The 21,222-nt window shown below is 44.1% G+C and overlaps 1 protein-coding gene across 3 annotated transcripts in view; it reads left to right on the top strand.

Moving 5' to 3' along the window:
* RTTN (rotatin) overlaps positions 1-21,222 on the top strand; it is a 107,789-nt gene that overhangs the window by 60,413 nt on the left and 26,154 nt on the right. For 2 of the 3 annotated variants that reach the window (XM_081205517.1, XM_081205515.1), the window contains exons 35-40: positions 847-955; positions 2,580-2,778; positions 5,421-5,511; positions 11,298-11,451; positions 13,192-13,329; positions 14,272-14,483. In XM_081205517.1, the coding sequence (XP_081061643.1) occupies positions 847-955; positions 2,580-2,778; positions 5,421-5,511; positions 11,298-11,451; positions 13,192-13,329; positions 14,272-14,483 (903 nt within the window). The remainder of the gene's footprint in view (positions 1-846; positions 956-2,579; positions 2,779-5,420; positions 5,512-11,297; positions 11,452-13,191; positions 13,330-14,271; positions 14,484-21,222) is intronic. The other variant, XM_081205516.1, reaches the window with a different exon arrangement.

Below are 21,222 nucleotides of genomic sequence, written 5' to 3' on the forward strand. Positions count from 1 at the left end.
GCCATCGAGATAGAGAAACACCCTCACAACATGAACAAGCGTGACGACACGTCCCGCCTGCCAGACATCTGGAAATTAGCCCTCCCCACAAAAACCGACACCAGAACCAGAGGCACACAGAACGCCATCTCCAATCAACCACACCAGACCCAAACCCAGACCCTCTCCACAGATAAATTACAGACACCATCCAGTAGCCAAACCATAGTGGCACCTCCGGATGCTGCACCCCCCTGCAATCCCTACACAGATCTGGCTGGCACAGGGCACAAAACCACAGCTCGCCCCTATACACGAAGCCAAGCTAGAGCACAACTAAGTGCAGTACAGCCATCTTCTCAGAAAAACTCTTTACAAGGTCAAGAGGTCAAGACACGAAAGCTTTAGCAACTAATCCACACCTAATGACCCTCCTAAGTGGTACTCAGAATATCACTCAAGTAATCACTCAAGATATCCCTCAAGTAATTAATGAACAAAAGAAGAAAAGGCACATTAACCTAGGAACTTCCTCTCTGCCCAGAACGTTGGAGGCTATACACCACACCCCCTCAACAGTATTTATAGGAACTCAAACACTGAGATCCTGCTCTGTTCTAGTAACAAGAAGCCGAAAGCACCAGCCTGAAGATGACGAGTGAGACCTCGTCGAAACGTCGCCTAGACACCCCAACTCTTACACGGGAAGACACCCGAAGACACCAAAACCTACATTCCTGTACCCGTGAAAATCTACGAAAGCATATATATATATATATATATATATATATATATATATATATATATATATATATATATATATATTTGTTAACAGGAGGCAATGTAATTATTGGTTCTACTTCCTAGATCATTTCCTCATTGCCATCTCCAGGCTGTGCTGTGGAACTGCAGCTGCCCACCTCTCCACCTATAGCTAGAATTTGTGATGTGCCACTTAATCGGCTCATGGCGCAAGGTAAGCAGATGTAATGAAAATGATTCATTTGAAACAAATCACTAACCATGGTCCTGATGCATGCCAGGGGCTCTTTCCTACCAACCCGCTCCTAACAGTAACTTAACAGGGACATGGGTGGTAATGTGGTCTGAACCACTGAGCCTCTTGGGCTTGCCGATCAGAAGGTCGGCGTTTCCAATCGCCATGATGGGTGAGCTCCTGTTGCCCTGTCCCAGCTCCTGCCAACCTAGCAGTTCTATAGCATGCCAGTGCAAGTAGATAAATAGGTACCGCTGTGGCAGGAAGGTAAATGGCATTTCCATGCACTCTGGTTTCCGTCACGGTGTTCCGTTGCGCCAGAAGTGGTTTAGTCATGCTGGCCACATGACCCGGATAGCTGTTTGTGGACAAACACCGGCTCCCTTGGTCTGAAAGTGAGATGAGCGCCGCAACCCCGTAGTCGCCTTTGACTGGACTGAACCGTCCAGGGATCCTTTGCCTTTATCTTTTACCTAACAGTAACCTCCACTCAGCCCCATGTTGTTGCTCACTTTTGCAAGTCTCACAGTGTTCAAGCTGTGGAGAGGATGATAAGGTAATAGCTGAATGCACAGGTCTTCCTTCAAATATCTCAATATTGCACAGTTTAATTTTGAAGAGCTCTAAACCGAGTGATTCCCCAATTTCCCTGCCCCCCCATGGACCACTTAAAAATTGCTGAAGGCCTTGGTGGACCACTTAACATTTTTTCTGTCTATAGCAATTGTGCTGTGCTAGACGCTATATGATTTTTAATTGTATTTTTATTGCTTTTTCTGTTTCTTACATATTGTATTTTATTGTACGGCAATTTGCATGCCATAGAATTCAAATTGCAATGCAATAAAATACAATGTAAGAAATAAAGGAAGCAATAAAAATACAGTTTAAAACCACTGTGACTATTTGATGCGGACATGCTGCGGACCACCTGAATGAAGCTTGAAGACCTTAAATTGGGAACCTCTGCTATAAACTGTATTGCGTCCCACCCATCTCTAGGAACCCTGTCCTCTCCACTCCTGTGGCCTCTAACCTGGACTGCTCATATTTATCCCAAAGGAGAGGCATTCAGTTCAGTAGCACATCAGCAGGTCTTGTGTGACGTTTCACATATGATGTTGGTTAGAGCATAGTGCTGATGATGCCAAGGTTGCAGGTTTGATCCCCATATGGGACAGCTGCATATTCTTGCACTGCAGGGGGTTGGACTTGATGATCCTCAGGGTCCCTTCCAACTCTACAGTTCTATAATTTTCATTTCTATGATTTCAGACGAAACTGATGGGAATATAGGAAGCTGCCTTATACCAAGTCAAACCCACTGAGTCATCTAGCTCAGTACTGTGTGCACTGACTGGCAGCAGCTCTCCAGGGTTTTCAGGCAGGGTTCTCTCTCAGCCCTTCCTAGACATGCAGAGGATTGAATCTCGGACCTTCTGCATGCGAGGCAGATGCTCTGCCACTGAGCTCTGCCTTTTCTCCTGCTCGGCTCCTCAACTCGTGTCCAATGAGAAATATACCGCCTTGTTTTATGTAAATCCATTTCCAAGTAGCAACACTACCTGCTTGTTTTGTTCTTTCTCTAAATTGTGTGTTGTAGGTCAGAGTGAAACAACAACGACAGTGTCTTCAAGTCCGCATGACTCCCCGCAGTCTACCATCAGACCCAATCAGTGTGCGGTGGTCACCCCCCCTCTTCTGTCAGCAGTGTGCGCCTTGCTGGACAACCTGCTGATTGTCACTCCCAAAGACACCGGCGTTGCTCTTCAGCAAGCACAGACACTAACTGCTCTCAGTAGGTAAGAGATCAATAGCTATTGAGGTCACAGACGAGAGACTGAATGGGACAAGCGCTACCCAAAGCCTTTGTTACAGATATTGATCGAGCCGCTGAGTATTCTGAGAATTCAAAGTTATCCTTTTAAAATCGAACCAGGAGAACCACAGCATTTTGCAGAAAGTAGAGCAGATTTGAAATCTCTTTATAGTTCAGCTACTTTTACTTTACTTGGACTTTTGAGCAAAGTGGTAACTTGTCTTTTTATTATGGTGGACGATGAAGTCCTCGGATTGCATGCTACAAGCATAGACAAGTCATGCTAACTGGAACACTTGCAAAAGAGTGTACTTTGGAAGCACTGGCAGATACATTGGTATAAATCCTTAAGGTGTTTATAGGCAGTGAAACAAGCGTTGTATGGTAAATGTGCTTGTGATTTATTTATACCCTATTAGCATCATTATTCAAGAGGGACAAGAGAAACCTTAGTTGCTTAGTCTGCTAATAACATAGTGACAGATGCCAAGAGCTAATAGCTCTGAAGTCCCCAGTTCAAATCTACCACTGAGCACAGACTTGTGAGAAGACCTAAAGCCTTTATTCTAGGAGTATTGCTATTTTTATCATCCTGGCTGAATTGTAGCAACTTACAGTTTGTCTCCAAGGAAACAACATCCCACAGCTGACTGCAGTGTATTGCACTTCCCTTCTCTGTAATAAGCGTAGGACAGCCTTTTGAGAGTCAACATCGTTTGAGTGAGGACTATGAGAGGTGGAATCATTAGGATCCTAGCTTAAATTAGACTTTTAAATAGGCGGCTGCTGCTAAACCTACCACATCTTCTAGAATGTTCACTATGTATGTGGACATTTCCTCAGGTACACATACAGGCTTTCGTCTGTTTGGACACAACTGGATGCCATTTTGAATCAAGATGGCAGGCTGAACCTTTCAAAGCATCACTGAAACAAACTTTTATGGGAGACTACCAGATTCCCGCGGGTTAAGGAAGGGTTAACTGGGTTGGGGAATGAGCACGAGCTTTGATGAAGGCAGGGTACCAGTTTTGTTTGGGACATCAGTGTGGGGCTTGGACTGATTTACCGTATTTTTCGCTCTATAACACGCTCCCAACCATAACACGCATATAGTTTTTAGAGGAGGAAAACAAGAAAAAAATTATTCTAAACGAAACAGTGGATATATGATTTTTGTGGTTCATGCTGTGGCCACAGACATGTGATCTGACGGTGAGTTTGGGGTAGCCCAATGCATGTGGATCCGTGCTTTGTAACCACGTTTTAAGTGGGGAGAGAAAGAAAAGCACTCAAGGGACAAGGAACACGCGTGGGGTGGGTGGAGAAGGATGCTGTTAATAATGCAGAAGAGGGGTATAAGAGGAGAAGGCTCTTATAAGAGGAGTGGGGAGGAGAGAGGGACAGAGAGCCTGCTTGAAAAAACGTTGCTGCTATTTAGCGGGTGGGGAGGAGAGAGGGACAGAGAGCCTGCTTGCTTTAAAGGAGCCAACTGGACAGGAGCCGCTTACACTCGTGTAAGCGGCTCCTCTCCTCTCCCGCTTTGCTCCTTTAAAGCAAGCAGGCTCTCTGTCCCTCTCTCCTCCCCACTCAGCGGCTCTTCTCCCGCTTTGCTGTTTCAAAGCGAGCCACGGAGGAGGGAAGGAAGGGGAACCATGGATCCTCTGCAGCAGATCCCCCCGCCACCCGTAGGCATTCCCTCCATAACATGCACAGACATTTCCCCTTACTTTCTAGGAGGAAAAAAGTGAGTGTTATGGTGCAAAAAATACGGTAATTGTCTCTTCCTGCCTCACGCTCCTGATCAAAAACCCACACCACTTTCCCTACTTCCATCTGCGTTTTTCTGGAAAGAGAAAAAGTCTAAATTCTGTCATTTTGGGCTATTTTAGCTCCCAGTCATGTCTTACCTAAGACTTTCACTAGTGGGTAGAAGTGCTGTGCTGTCCTCCCTCCGGCAGATGGCATAATGTGAACTGCAGCCTCCAGATGAACATTGAATCACTTCAAGCCGGAGTATGAAACCCGTGGACAAGTCCCCTCATCCATCATAAATGGCCATGTTAGCTGTGGCTCCTGCAAGTTGCAGCCCTGCATCATCTGGAGGGCTGCAGTATTCCATCCCTGACTTAGACATCCTGTTTGTGTGACTTGTCCTATCTTCTCCACCCCACCCCAAATTTTTGTTTGTTTCTGGAGGGACAGAAATTGCTTTTCTTTGCAATTTCCTGTCATGCTAACATGGAGAACCAACTTACATTGTCCTTTCTATAGTGGAGGGAAGGAGGTACACTAGGCTTTTGCAAGGCAAGGAACCCAGGTAACATATGAGTGAGGGCAATGTTTTGAGGGTGGGAATTACTGTCTTTGAAGTATCTGTTGTCTCACACATTCTTCAGACATGCCAACAGTCTAGACCAGGGGTAGCCAATGTGGTGCCCTCCAGATGTTAAAGCCTACATATTTCATCACCCCTTGTCATTGGCCATGCTGGGCACAGGATGATGGGAGTTGATGTCCAAAAGCATATGAAGGGTATTATATTCTAGGCTACAGTTCCACATTGTGTCACAATGTTAAGTTTATGCCTGTGTCCTTAACACAGTTGTCTTTGTTTCATGGTAGTCTAGTAAATTCCAGCTTAATAGAGAGATGTATCTTGGAAATGAAAGCACCTCTTCCTCAGCCTTTTCATATGGACTACACAAAAATTCAGGTTGGTGGCATACATATTTCTTTTCTATTCCATTCTCTTGAAGTGTATGGGTAGGATGCAGCACATGTTTTAATTATTGAAAGGCACAGGTTTACACCCTAAATGTGCTTTAAAAATACAGATCAACTCTGAAGTAAAGGCTGTTGAGTTGAGTGGAGGGTTTTTTCCAAGTCAGTGAGTTGTAGGGTTGCATCCTTAATAATCTTCCATTTTATTGATTCAGTGAACCCCATGAAAGGTGCTGCTTCTTTTTGTTTTCTTTTTCTTTTTTTGAGAAAAATGTGTTTTTGCTTAAGGGAAAACAATTAGAATTGAGTAAGAGAGTTACGTACAACTCACTGTCAAAAAGAAAAGGTGTTGGTGGGAGTGTTAAAATGCAAACCCACAGCATTTTGCATTTTGTATAGTTGTACATGTATGTGGGGGTGGGTTGCAGAAGGGGGCAGGGCGAAGTGGAAAAAACATTTCCCCCTTTTAATCTCCCGGCTTCTCTCCTTGAATACTACTTTACTCCTAATGAGCCATTCCCCAACCTGGTGACCTCTAGGTGTTTTGGATTACAACTCCCATTAGACCTGACCAGTGGTCATGCTGACTGCAGCTAATGGGAGCTATATTCCAAAACATCTGGAAGGTAACATGCAAGAGATATCCATATGACAAGTGTTGTGGCTCCGACAGACCACTTCTCTGCTGCAGTTGAGAAGCAGCAGTCGTTTCCAGGTTTGGCTTCCTTCTGCCAGTCACCCTGGGCCTACAGAGTCAAAAGGAAACATCATCTGGCCTTAGCCAGAAGCAAGAAGACCAAGTTCCTCTGGGAGGCTCCAACCCTTGCCTCCCAGGAAGGGGGTCAGGGGGGAGACCAGCGTGGTACCATCTTACTGGCCAGTTAAGGAGCAGCTGTTTGAACCCTTGCTTTCTTTTCCTTCCCCATTATTTTTCTCTCTCCTTTTGACATCATGTTTCTGGGTTTTTTGTGTCTTTTAGTAAAGCATTTAGGCCAACCCTCCTCCAACACACAATCCTTTTAAACCTCCTTTAGCCTAATTCATAGCCACATCAGAATCTGTACACCTTTCTGACACCAGTGTTAAGTTTTGGGGGATACTTGGGAAGCTAGAAACTCTGAAGAACAGTAGTCTCAAGATTTTTCTGCATACCTGACACAAATCCAGACCTGAAATGGTTTGGGAGGGTGGAGCTGGTAGGCCCAGATTGTTCCGGGCAACCCAATCCAGGACTGTTTTGACTTGACTCGACCAAAGCCCAGTTCTGCTCGAATTAGTCAAATTCATTTCAGGATTGGGGCTGTGGCTGAATCTGGAGCACAACCCTAGTTCAAAGCTCACCAATTCTGGTCAAAACTGAGGTTTAAAAATACGTGATTAGCAGCTGTTGGTTTCAGTTACCAGAGCAAATTCAGCTAGAAAGAGAGCAATGGCAGTTTAATCATGAAAGACAAGGGTGAGGAATCTCAGGCCTGATAGCTGAATGTGGTCCTCCAGGACCCTCCTCGTCCTAGGACATATCTTTCACTGTCCTTGCTCCATGTCCTCCTTGCTGGAATGGGATCTTGAACTGTGATAACGCCTCATGTTTGTCTAGTAGATGGAGAATGGAAAGGTGTGTGTCCCTGGGTAGCAACAGCTTCTCACATACATACACACACTGCCGAAAGACATGTGAACGCTTGCTTGCTGTAGCTGAGAGAGCTGGTGTGCTTGCACAACCACGTGCTGTGAAAGCTCATCTCCGTCAATTATTCAGGAACTTTTGGAGCCTTGACTGGGTGCTCTGTAGTCGTAAAACTCCGGTAACTGGGTTATGCGGTGCAACTGAACGTGAGCAGTGGCATCAAAGCTCCTTTGATCTCACTGCTCCATGGGAATCTTTTTCTGAATGAAGGGAAAGATAAAGTGCGAGCTAGATCAATAATGTGCCACATCAACTGCAGTTTAATCACCTTTTTTTTTCACACGATGACTACCCGCTAGCTTTTCAGAAGTAAATGGGAAATGCCATATATTGAAACTGTTGCGCTGCAATTGAAATTTGTTTTATCATTAGATCCTTGAGAAAGAAACCTTTTGGTATGTGTGCTTAAGTTAACAGATGCCAAATAAGAAAATAGTACTGAACTGAAATGGGTATGGTGGTTTTTGGACAATTTCCTTGAACCCATAATGAATCAGGCATCTCCTTTTCTAGCCCCATTTTGTGAAAAGGAACAAAACTACTCTCAAAGGGGCAAGTATTCGGGAGCAAATGGAACAAGGGTCATGGTGTAGATTACACTTGGTGCATAGTGTGCAGCTCTCTCTCTCTCTTTTCCTAATAATAATAATAATAATAATAATAATAATAATAATAATAATAATAATAATTTATTTATATCCCGTCCTCCCCAGCCGAAGCCGGGCTCAGGGCGGCTAACAACAATAAAACAGTACAACAGTACAACACAACACTCTAAAATCATTCATTATAAAATTAATTCAAAACAAACCACTGGCAACCATCGGGCCAGAGCTCCGCGAAGATTGCCGAAGGAGGGAGTCAGGCTGTGCCCTGGCCAAAGGCCTGGTGGAACAGCTCTGTCTTGCAGGCCCTGCGGAAAGATGTCAAGTCCCGCAGGGCCCTAGTCTCTTGTGACAGAGTGTTCCACCAGATCGGAGCCACAGCCGAAAAAGCCCTGGCTCTAGTTGAGGCCAGCCTAACCTCTCTGTGGCCTGGGACCTTCAAGATGTTTTTATTTGAAGTTTCTCTGTGGGACATGCCAGGAGAGGCGGTCCCATAGGTACGAGGGTCCTAGGCCGTATAGGGCTTTAAAGGTTAAAACCAGCACCTTAAACCTGATCCTGTACTCCACCGGGAGCCAGTGCAGCTGGTATAGCACCGGGTGAATGTGATCTCGCAGCGAGGACCCCGTAAGGAGTCTCGCTGCAGCATTCTGCACCCGCTGGAGTTTCTGGGTCAGTCTCAAGGGTAGCCCCACGTAGAGCGAGTTACAATAATCTAGTCTGGAGGTGACCGTCACGTGGATCACAGTGGCTAGCTCAGGGCGAGAGAGGTAAGGAGCCAACTGCTTTGCTTGGCAGAGATGGAAAAATGCCGCCTTTGTTATAGCTGCAATCTGCGCCTCCATGGAAAGGGAGGTGTCGAAGATTACACCCAAACTCTTAACGAACGGTGCTGGCACTAATTGCGCCCCCGCAAGAGATGGGAGTTGCCCCCCCCAGTCCCATATCGTCCCGTCCCAGCCATAGGACCTCTGTCTTCAAAGGATTTAGCTTCAACTGGCTCCCATGTAACCATCCAGCCACAGCTTCCAAACATGTGGTCAGTGTGTCTGGGGCCGAGTCAGAATGGCCATCCATCAACAGATAGAGTTGGGTGTCATCAGCATACTGATGGCAACCCAGCCCAAAACTCTGGACAAGCTGGGCGAGGGGGCGCATAAAGAAGTTGAAAAGCATCGGGGAGAGTATCGCACCCTGAGGTACTCCACACACCAAGGAGTGGCGCGATGACAATTCCCCCCCAAGCGCCACCCTCTGTCCCCGACCAGAGAGAAACAAGCGTAGCCATTGAAGGACTGTGCCATGGATCCCCACGTCGGCAAGGCTGTGGTCCAGGAGTTCGTGATCGACAATGTCGAAAGCTGCTGACAGATCTAGAAGAATCAGCAGCCCCGACCCGCCTCGATCCAGCTGTCTACGAAGATCATCTGTTAGGGCAACCAGAGCCGTCTCGGTCCCATGACCAGTGCGGAAGCCGGACTGGAATGGATCCAGAGCCGATGTTTCATCCAGAAACCCGCCAAGCTGTTCAGCAACCGCTCTCAATCACCTTACCCAGGAACGGAAGATTCGAAACCGGGCAGTAATTGGATAGATCTAAAGGATCTAATGATCTTTTCTTTAAGAGCGGGCACACCACTGCCTCCTTCAGTTCCCCTGGGAATGTACCCGTGCCAAGGGACAAATTGATGATATCCCCCAGGAGGGCCTGCACCTTGTCTGGACACACTCTAATCAGCCAAGACGGGCACGGGTCGAGAGGACAGGTGGTGGACTTTCCAGCTCGGAGGAGTCTGTCCACATCGGCTGGGGATATCTGGTCGAAGTGGTCCAATACTGGACCCGAGGACAGTCAATTGTCCTCCAGTTCCTTTATTGTATCCAAATTGGCAGGGAGGTCATGGCGGAGCAACAAGACCTTCTCCGCAAAAAAGCTCGCAAATGCCTCACAGCTGTGTGTCAAATTGTTATTTAAATTTGGCTATCCCTCAAGGGACGTTAAGACCTAATTATACTAAATAATTGCGCCGGGTGAGAGCTAGCGGATGCAATGGAGGCCGAGAAGTAAGACTTCTTAGCAGCCTTCACCGCCATCTCGTAGGTTTTCATAAAAGCCCTATAAGATGTTCTTGAGGCTCCGTACACTTGCTTATGAGCTGAAGGATGACTGGTTGTCCATTGGAATCAGAGCTGAGAAGCGAAGAGTCAAACCTCCCATCCTTGCATATTGTAGTCTCAATGAAAATTGCCATCTCTTTGGTGGATTGCCTTTTGCAGCCTTCCTAGGTACCCAGATTTCTTGAAAATCTCATTATATGCTCAGCTAGGCTTTCCTATAAGCATGGGAAGGTGAGGAAGGTGCCTACTATGTGCCTAACAGCTGTTTATTTTTATTTTTTAAGCACAGTATTTTTCTTTTTCAAGGAATCAGTGTACTAATCGCAGGCATTCAGTAGCCAACCTTCCTGGCTCCCCTTGTTTCAGTTAAAGGTTAGAGTAAAACCATCATGGGGTAACATCTCCCATGAGGCTTTTTCAAACCAGGAAGCGTGGGCAGACCTGAGGTTGCCGAGGGCTGGAGAGATGTTTAACAGGAAGAAGTAAAGTCTCACCTGCAGAAATAAAGTAAGCTCAACCACCCACCCACCAAAGTTGTAAGGAAATTCAAAAGAGAAAGAGGCAGAAAACTGAAAACTTCATTCAACAGGAGAAGAAACATTTTGGTTTCAGCACAGCACTTACTAAAACCACAGGAAGTAAGCCATCAGATTCTTGACACCTTATGCTGCACATCAATCACCAAAGCAAGAAGACAATTACTATTACAAGTGTGTAATAGTACCAGTATTATTAAAGAGGCACTGTTGCTTCTCATGTGGAATGGACCTTGGCTTTAAAATACCATTCTTGTTCTTAGTGACTAATGACAGTTATTTGGATTTTACTCCTATTAACGCCTTCAGTTTCTACCTTTCCTTGTAAACTTGCAAAGTCACTAAGGAGGTAGTAATATCTGGTTCTCATCATGCTTTCTGTGAAATAGAAATTTGGTGGTAATATGTGGTTCTGGTTATGCTTTCTGTACAAGAGACCCAAAATACCACACAACCTTCTGCCAAATGTCGTAATAACCCAACCCCATGGCTGTTTACAAAATCCAGTAGAACTTAATTTCAGATACTTGGCAGGTTACAGTCTTCAGTTGGATATTAACAGTGTAATCCTTTGCATTTTTATTTGGAAGCAAGTTGTTCTGTATGCAATGGTTTTTATATCCAGGTGAGTGTTATGGGACTGCATTCTAAGAATATCACATTTTTACTGTTGAAATATTTGCATATATTTCACAGGCGGTTTATAACTTTCTTATCTCTTATATTGATTTAATATATATATATTTTAAAAAACTTCTCATTGTCAAAAATAATTGCTGCAGAAACGTACTACAAGTATCTGAGCCAAATCTTTTTGTTGTTGTTCAAACAGGTTTTGTTTCTACTGCAGTTTGTTTCATCTTTGTCCCAACTGCTACAGTCTTGCTTGCTAGTAGACACTCGCCTGGTGATGCAAGATGCATTATTGACACCTCTCTTGGCTCATACCTTTGTGGTTCTTTCCATTGGCTGCAAGGATGGCTTAGGTAATTGTGTGATAAGGAGTATGTTACTGAAATGCTTTGAACATGAGATCTGTCATTTGGTAGATCTCAAAGTTGAGTTAGGGGGACGCGGGTGGCGCTGTGGGTAAAACCTCAGCGCCTAGGACTTGCCAATCATATGGTCGACGGTTCGAATCCCCGCGGCGGGGTGAGCTCCCGTCTTTTGGTCCCAGCTCCTGCCCACCTAGCAGTTCGAAAGCACCCTTAAGTGCAAGTAGATAAATAGGTACCGCTTTATAGCGGGAAGGTAACGGCGTTTCCATGTGCTGCGCTGGTGCTGGCTCGCCAGAGCAGCTTCGTCACGCTGGCCACGTGACCCGGAAGTGTCTTCGGACAGTGCTGGCCCCCGGCCTCTTAAGCGAGATGAGCGCGCAACCCCAGAGTCGGTCACGACTGGCCCGTACGGGCAGGGGTACCTTTATCTTTACCTAAAGTTGAGTTATTTTTGATGTTTAGATCCCTGAAATCTTGTTTCTATATTTTGCTGATGGGCCCTAGCAGCGGCAATATCTCTGTGTCCTATTGCCTGGAAACAAAGATTTTACATGACTGTCATACAGCAAAAAAGGGCTGCCCCAGGCCAGATTTCCTTCCAGCTTAGTGTGCTTGTATATATGGCTGCTTGGCTGCTTCCCTGCTACAGGGAACCAAGCCGTGGTCTGGCTTAGTTATACAGTGGTGCCTCGCAAGACGAAAAGAATCCGTTCTGTGATTCTCTTTGTCTAGCGTTTTTTTCGTCTTGCGAAGCAAGCCCATTGATGGATTAGTGGCTTTTAGCGGCTTTTAGCGGCTTATCGGCTTATCGGATCAGCTGATAAGCGGCTTAGCGGCTTAGAAAAAGGGGGGAAGGGGGGGGAAACCGCAGGAACTCGCAAGATATTTTCGTCTTGCGAAGCAAGCCCATAGGAAATTTGTTTTGCGAAGCACCTCCAAAACGGAAAACTCTTTCGTCTAGCGAGTTTTCCGTCTTGCGAGGCATTCGTCTTGCGGGGCACCACTGTACTTCCCAACCTGGCAAGTTCATGTTATTGCTTCAAACAAACCACAAGCTTGGTTTGTTCTTGGTTTACCACTCATTGTTTGTTTGTTTTATTACAAATTTTATTGATTCTTTTTTTAAAAAAAACAATGACCAAGCATAAAGTGTTGTCTTCCAGGGGAAATACAGATGCTAAGTATTGTATGCAGTCATCCAAATGGCATCAAAATAGACATGGGAAATCTTTTACATTACAGATTAAACTCACATCCACAGGGTATATTTCAGTCTAGAGCATTAAGATCATTTCTCCATAGTGGCTGCTGTGACTGAGGCGGTAAGGAGATTACTGCACTATTGTAAATAAATGATATAAATTGAGACCATATGGAGTCATACGCATCTTTCTCTATTATTCCTCTTATCGCCCTCCAATCTTGAATTAAGTGCTATATTCTACACATATTGGAGTGAGACAGATCATGAGACTGGGTTCAAACATAAAGCTAAGACAGATCATGGCTTAGCTTCAGGTAACACAGCAGGAGTGAAGCAACTGATACTTTCTCACTACAACGGCACTCTTGCTCATTCGTGCTAAACCATATTTTGGTTTAGCTTTGCATGTGAACTAAGCCAACATCCAAAAGTAGTAATCCCTTCTCACTTTCTATATGGGCACTGTATATTAATACTTACTGATCAGAACTATGTGGTTTTTTATTTGTATGTTTAATTGGCAGGGCCAGAGATAACTGCTGCAGTTCATCAAACTTGGGAAGACTCATTCAGCCTTCTCACTACTCTGTTAAGAAAATGTGGCCATGCCTCTCTGCCATTTGTGACTGCAGCTCTTGCAAAGCATTGGATTCCAGTAATCGGTAAGACCTATTTTTCAGGTGCCTTGATATCTGCACAGATAATGATAACTTAAGACCAGAATGTGAAATTTTCAAAGGAACGTGTTTGTTGGAACCACTTTTGCTGGTATTTGATTGCATGCTTGTAAGTTTCTTTATTTGCTTTTGTTTACCACGTTCAGCTCATAAAGAGATGAACCTAGGTACCGTATTTTTCGCCCCATAGGACGCACCGGCCCATAGGACGCACCTAGTTTTTTGGGGGGGAAATAAAGGGGGAAAATTATTTTCCCCCCCCCAGGTGCGGGGCTGCTATCCGCAGGCAGTGGGAGAGCTGCGCGATGCCAGAAGCCTGAGGCGTGCTGAGCTCAGCGCGCCCCAAGCTTCTGGGTGCAGGCAAGCTCTCCGCTAGCCGTGAGAGAGCTGTGTGGATTCGCGCAGCTCTCCCACGGCTTGCGGATAGCTTCCTGAAGCCTGGAGAGCGAGAGGGGTCGGTGCGCACTGACCCCTCTCGCTCTCCAGGCTTCAGCGAAAGCCTGCATTCGCCCCATAGGACGCACACACATTTTCCCTTCATTTTTGGAGGGGAAAAAGTGCGTCCTATAGGGCGAAAAATACGGTATTTGTGTGCTTCTATAGTGATTCTAGTCCTTGGTGATAATGGGATGAACTGGCCCAGTGCCATTTCTCCTCCCTCTCCCAAAGTGGCATGAGGACCAAATGAAAAAGGAGGGTAGCACTTCTGTATATTTTAATAATTGTGTAGAGGAAGGACTACTGACAGGTGTAAGTTGAACAGGAGTAGCCCTCCAGATATTTTTATGTACAACCAACATAAGCCATTTTCTTACCCATTGCCATGCATATGCTTTTTTGAACCCAGTGCCGTAATATGTAGTTAAATATATTTATTTCTGTAAATACTGCAACATTAAACGCATTATCTTTTTTTTTGTATTTTAGAAACAATATGTGAATGTATGCAATTCTCTGTCAGACACCCTGAGTTGTGTGTGGCCTGCTTGCAGTTCCTTGCTGTCCTGTTTTCTGAAGAGGGGAAAAGAGAGCACAACAGTAAAGAGAATGCTTGCTACCACCCAACAGTGGTTTTCCTTCTAGATGAGGATGAGAGGAGCCGAGATTCTGTGGCCAAACTCTGTGAATTAATAATTCAGGTAGAAATTTATAATAATCCAATTTCAGTGTGGTGCATTTAAGTCTTACTAGTTACATGGGCATCTATCCCACATACTTTGCTGGCTTATTCATTTTAAGTTAATCAAAACAATGTGTGGGGGGGTTGCCCCTCTCGGTGGGAAGGGACTCTATGAAAAGATTCAGCCTGTGAGGCTAATGCAGCAGATCCTCCGAGGGTAGCTTAAAAAGTTGCAGCCCAGTTGTGCACCTGCTTACTTGGAAGTAACATCTATTGGTTCAGTGGACTGTGCTCCTAAGTAACTGTAATTGTAAAGACATTGGAACTAATTGTAAAGACGGCGTAAGTGCAGGCATTCTGCTTTCTCACAGACATCTGCTTTGCAAACAGGATGCTGAACTAGATTTGTCGTTGCCCTGATCCAGCAGGCTCTTTTTATGTTCTTATGCAGGGGTCAGCAAAGGTTTTGTGGCTTGGGCCGGTTCACAGTCTTGCAGACGCTGCGGTGGGCCAGAGTGCGTGCGTACACATGTACAGACGCTATTTCTGGTGCGAAGGAGGTGTGCACAGCTTCCCATTGGCTTCCTGCAGCCAATGGGAAGCCGGCCAGCATCACGGAAGGCAGTCTCTGCTCTGCTCCGCACCAGTTTAGCACGGCGCATGGGAGCCAACTGAGTGGGCCGTGGGGGGTCCATGGGCTGGTTAAATGACCCTCATGGGCCGCTTGACCCATGGGCCTTAGGTTTTTGACCCCTGTTCTTATGTATCATTGATATTTGCCGTTGTGTCAGCATGTGTGGGGGAAGATAAAGCAAGCAGTAATTTGACTGGAAAAGTTGAAAATCTTAAAGGAAGGGAAGGTGATGCAGAAAAGAAATGTCAGATAGAGTTGTGGGTGCTCTTGAAGAAAGGCAGAAGAATAGTGTGAATAGGATTATGGGAGGAGGCGGAACTGGCTCCAGGTTTGAGGTAACCCTCTGATGGGCCCATGCTTCTTTCTGCGGGCTCTGTGGACTTTCCTGGCTGTGGAAGTGTTTGAGGCACCATTGAGCAGCAGGGCCGAACTGTGCTTTTGCTATTGTTCTTTGTTTCCCAATATGTCCAGAGGAAGGCTTGGCCAAGAGCATTGTGGGAAACTCAAAGGCTGGCTTAGAACCAACCACATGGAGCTACTCTAATGCTAGACCAGGGGGTGGGAATTAAGGAGGTGGTGCTAGGGAAGGCATCTGCAATGGGCCCTACCAAGACATTGGAGTTATGGCAGCTGCTTGAGGTGCTGATGCAGGCTCTGATAAGAGGGATTGTTAAGAAATAAGAGGGGTTGGTGGCAGCTGTCTCTAGCATGAAAACAATGTTATTGACTTCTTCCAGAGATGCATATCAGTTTCACTAAACTTTGTTTGGGACCACATAATTCCTCTATTTTACACACTCTTGAGCATACTTCTCTTATTAAACATAAGTGAAAAAGAAGAACTGAATCCATAAATGGTTTTTCTATCCTAATTCTAACATGCCCATATATTTGTGACACGTTTTAATATTATATTAAAACACGTGACTATTGAGTTCTTCATAAATAACAGTACTGTCCTATATTTACATAGAGTAAATCCCACAATATTCAGTGGAGCATACTGCCAGTAAGTGTAGGTTTTCAGTCTAAGTCTGAATCAAGCCCTCAGAATATCTGCTAAAGCTAGGGGTGTGGAGGAACATTATTTGGCTTTCAATGTATGTTTATTTTCCTATTAAATGTAAGTTGAAATTCTTCTTTGTTATCCCACCCCTTTTTGCCCCTTTGAAATGAAATTTTGCTCTGAGACATGGCAGTGTGTTTGCCTTAGCTTTAGTTCCCTTAACTGCAATATTCAAGTGGTCTGAAAATGTTGAAGCCAGTGTCTTCTAAATTTGATTGCTTTATGGACTCAAGACTCTTGGCATCAGATACAGGATAATCCCATCCCATCTTAGCCACAGTGCTGTTAATGGTATTATAGCTGTCTATAAGCACCCTCTTTTCTTTTTCTTTGAGACCTTGGTAAAATATTCTCTTGCGTACTGCTGATCGATATCTTTGCAGAAACAATTCCTGAAGTATTTTACTTCTCTATTTCCCTGTGTAAATTCTTTCTTATTTGATTTACTGCCTTCAAAATCAGGCTCTTAAGCCATGGAATAGCAGTAAAATACTGAAGCACTTCATGCCTTGCTATTCTCAGCTCCCGTTTTTACCAAGTCAATGCCTATAGTTCTGTTACCCAGCGGATTGGGCTTCTAACCCATTTCTTTTGAGCTTTTTATTCTTGCAGTGAGTTCTTCTGTAGATGATGACTCTGGTGAAAATATTACTTCTGCTCAAGTACAGGTCTGAAAAATCTAGCAGACCTTTACTGTCTAGGACCAAATAGAAGTCAGAAGATAAGCAGATCTTATTTAGGATGTTATATTCATCAACTGGCTAAGGCCTCAAGCCTGTTCCTATTTCAATTTCTTTCCATTAATATGACCTGCTTCAGTTTAAATGAAACTAAAATAACTTCCTCTTAAATGACCCATTCAGTGTTTGCTATCTTCAGTCTAACGATGATCCTAATTGTGTTGGAGGAGGAGATTATTGTAATGGGAATCAATGTTCTTGAGGCAGCAGGTCTGGATCCAGTGTATTTTAGTGGGAATGCATCTTTTTATTTTCTGTAGGCATTACTTCCTATTTGCACTCGGTGAACTGAAATGTGCACGTTCAGTTGTTTGTCTGTCCTCTCTGCATTCTTCCACTCTGCCGTGTTGCTTCCTCTCTCTGCTTGCATTTCTTAAGTGATAAAATAACGAAATAACAGCATATCCAGCAAAAGAATATTTATTATATTTACATACATAAAACAGGAGATTTACCCCCTATTATTCCCCTGTGCACCCACATGCCCCCAATTTTGGCTCTGGAGGGTCAGGAGAAAACACCAGAATTGTTCCAACCAGCAAGCTGATATGCTTGTGCAGACAAAATGCTTGTGATAGTCAGTAATTTCATCCATAGACTAACAGGAGGAGGGTTTCAGAAGTTTCACTTAACGACATATATATACCGTATTTTTCGCTCTATAACACGCACCTGACCATAACACGCACATCGTTTTTAGAGGAGGAAAACAAGGGAAAAAACATTCTGAATGAAACAGTGGATGTATCATTTTTGTGCTTCATGCTGTGGCCACAGACATGTGATCTGATGGTGAATTTGGGGTGACCCAATGCAAAGATCCTGAGAATCCCTGTGGATCTATGCTTTGTAACCACGTTTTTGCACCATTGCAGCCCCAGGCAACAGTGGGTGCGTGATTTTGGGGGGGCAGGCTGTAGCCATGGACATGCTATGTGCTCTGATGGTGAATTTGGGGTGACCCAATGCAAAGATCCTGAGGATCCATGTGGATCCATGCTTTGTAACCACATTTTAAGTGGGGAGGAAAGGAAAAACAGAAGGGACAAGGAGCACGAGAGGGGTGTGCAGAGAAGCAGCTGGCTAAGAATGCAGGAGAGGGGTATAACGGGAGGGAGGAAAGGAAGGCAAAAGTTTTCCCCCACCCACCCAAGCCAGCCAGCTCACGCTCTCTCTCTCTCTCTCCCACCTGCATCTTTTCTGGCTGGAGCACGGAGAGGAATTAGAAGGAAGGACGCTCTGCTTTCCCCTCTTCTTGCCTGGAGGGGAGGGGCTTTCCCTGCTCTTTGTTCCGTTTGAGCAAACACAGCAACAAAACAGAGGAGGGTGGGCAGTAAGACCCTGAGGCAGAATGCAGGAAAGCAGCTGCTTCCTCTTTTCAGGTTTCCCTTCTCCGAGACCCGTGATTTGATTTTTGCCTGATTTTTGCCTCCACTCACGCCAGTCGGCTCCAGGGACCACACATTCGCTCAATAACATGCACAGACATTTCCCCTTCCTTTTTAGGAGAAAAAATCTGCGTGTTATAGAGAGAAAAATACGGTATGTTGTATATTTGTTTTTGTTTTTTCCTGCTATCCTGTGTCTGACTGTAACACAGTATGCGTTGACAATACGATAAAACAGAAAAGTAAATAAAAATAATTTTAAAAAGAACACACACACACATATTCAAAAGTGAAACTCATGAAGTATGTATGTATCACACAAGATAGTAAAGGAAAGCACAGATGAAAATAGGAACATGAGTGAAAAGAGCTTAAGAGAAAGAGAAAAGCCCATGCTGGGCTCCCATGAAAATCTTAAACCATACAGGTGAACCCCATATGGGGACAAAGTGATTCCAATTCCTCTGTATGTTGATTAAAATTTGCATAGGACTAACAATCCTGTTTGGTGGGCCAGGTTTGTGCAAATTCCCTCCCCTCCTCCCCACAACATAAAAGAAAATAACAGGGGGGGGGGAGAGAGAGATTGGCTGCATACATTTTACAAGCCCTAAAATGTGGTTTAGTGTTATGAGCCTTGGGCTTGTGCTTTCCCCATCCCCGGTGTGGACATAATTTAAAATTGAAGTTTTCTGTTTTGTCTTTCAGTGCCATTTAGTATGTTGTTTGAACTGGACAAACTGTAGTTAATCTTAAATGGTTTATTGAAACAAGCCTGCTCATACAAAAGCAGCCCATACATATTTTTAAATAAGAATGAATAGAGACCAACCTACTTAAAAAGAACTTGGCTCATTTCAGTTAACCATTGTTAGGATCAACCATAGTTTGTCTGGGTTTTAACAACATAGCAAGCCATGGTTAATCTAAAACAGAAACGAAAGTTTCCAGAGCCCCTATGGCACAGCTGCAAGGAGCGGGGAGTACATGAGCCTGAGGTTTGCCACAAGGTGTTCTTGTAATGTTAAAAACAACATCTATTGTATAAAATCTATACCGTTTCAAAAAGCATCTCATTCTCCGACCATAATGCCTTGAAATTGGATTTGAGACTTACACCAGCTGGATCCTTCAGATGGAGAATGAATGACACTTTGTTTAGAGATCAGGAGATTGTGAAGAAGGCCCAAAAAACGATGAAGGATTATTTTGAAATAAATTTGAACACCTCTGTGGAAAAGAAAACAATCTGGGACGCGAGTAAAGCAGTTATGAGAGGGTTTCTGATACAACAGAATACGATTAAGAAAAAACTCTGGAATGGTAAAAAGGACAAGATACTAGAGAAGATAAGAGATGGAGAGAAAAGGCTGAGACTGAATCCAAAATCAAAAGAAGTCTTAAGAGAAATCAAATTCCATCAAGCACAATATGTGAAATTGATAAACCAAGAAGTTGAATGGAAAATTAAACAAATGAAACAAAGATCATTTGAATCGGCGAATAAATGTGGGAAGCTGCTGGCATGGCAGCTGAAAAAGAGACAAAAATTGAACTTTGTTACCAATCTGGAGGTTGAAGGAGAATGCATTCAGAAACCAGAAGAAATTAGAAAGTGTTTCCAGAGATATTTCAAAAAGTTGTTTACCCAAGGGCCCCAGGCAGAGATCGAGATAAATCAATTTATAAAGAGAAATGGACTGCAAAAATTATCTCAAGACAAACAAACAACCCTGAATTACAGAATAACACAGCAGGAAATTGAAAGTGCCATTCAGAACATGCAATTAGGCAAGTCCCCAGGCCCAGATGGGCTTACCTCCAAGTACTATAAGACATTAAAAGACTATCTGATTCAGCCGCTATTGGAGGTGTGCAATCAAATTATGGAGGGGAAGGGGGCGCCAGAATCGTGGAAAGAAGCTTTCATCACTTTGATACCAAAAGTAGAATCTGAAAAGACCCAACTAAAGAACTACCGTCCCATCTCACTCCTGAATGTGGATTATAAAATTTTCGCTGACATTTTGGCAAGTAGATTTAAAAAAGTATTAAATGAAGTTATTCATAAAGACCAAGCAGGCTTTCTCCCTGGTAGACATTTGTCTGATAATACGAGGAACATTATTGATGTTTTGGAGCTGTTGCAGACAAATATGAATACGAAAGCAGTGCTAATTTTCATAGATGCAGAGAAGGCCTTTGATAATATATCTTGGAAATTTATGAAGAGAAACTTGGAAGGGATGGGAGTGGGAAGGGCGTTCCAAAATGGTATAGAAGCAATATATTCAGAGCAAAAGGCCAAACTGATTGTGAACAATGTGGTGACAGAAGAGTTCAAAACTGAAAAAGGGACACGACAGGGGTGCCCCCTATCACCTCTGTTATTTATTTCTGTCCTGGAGGTGTTGCTGAATTTGGTTAGGAAGGACCAGCAGGTAGAAGGAATACAGGTCGGAGAAAAACAATATAGACTGAAAGCTTTTGCAGATGATTTAGTGTTAACATTACAGGAGCCAGAGTCTAGTACAAAAAGAGTTCTAGAACTAATTCATGAGTTTGGTCGGGTGGCGGGATTTAAGTTGAATAAACAAAAAACTAAGGATCTGGCAAAAAATTTGACACCTTCAGAAATAGAAGGGTTTCAGAAGGAGACTGAGTTGAATGTGGTTAAAAAAGTGAAATACCTAGGGGTTAATTTGTCTGGTAAAAACCTGGATTTATTTAAGGATAATTATACAAAATGTTGGTCAGAAATTAAAAAGGATTTAGAAATTTGGTCAAGACTAAAACTTTCCTTGTTGGGAAGGATATCAGCCGTAAAGATGAATGTATTGCCAAAGATGCTGTTTCTGTTTCAAACCCTACAGATCGTGGACAGAGTGGAATGTTTTGGAAAATGGCAGAGGGATATTTCGAAGTTTGTC

This window comes from Podarcis bocagei (genome assembly GCF_964188305.1).
Source record: "Podarcis bocagei genome assembly, chromosome: 8".
NCBI lineage: Eukaryota > Metazoa > Chordata > Lepidosauria > Squamata > Lacertidae > Podarcis > Podarcis bocagei.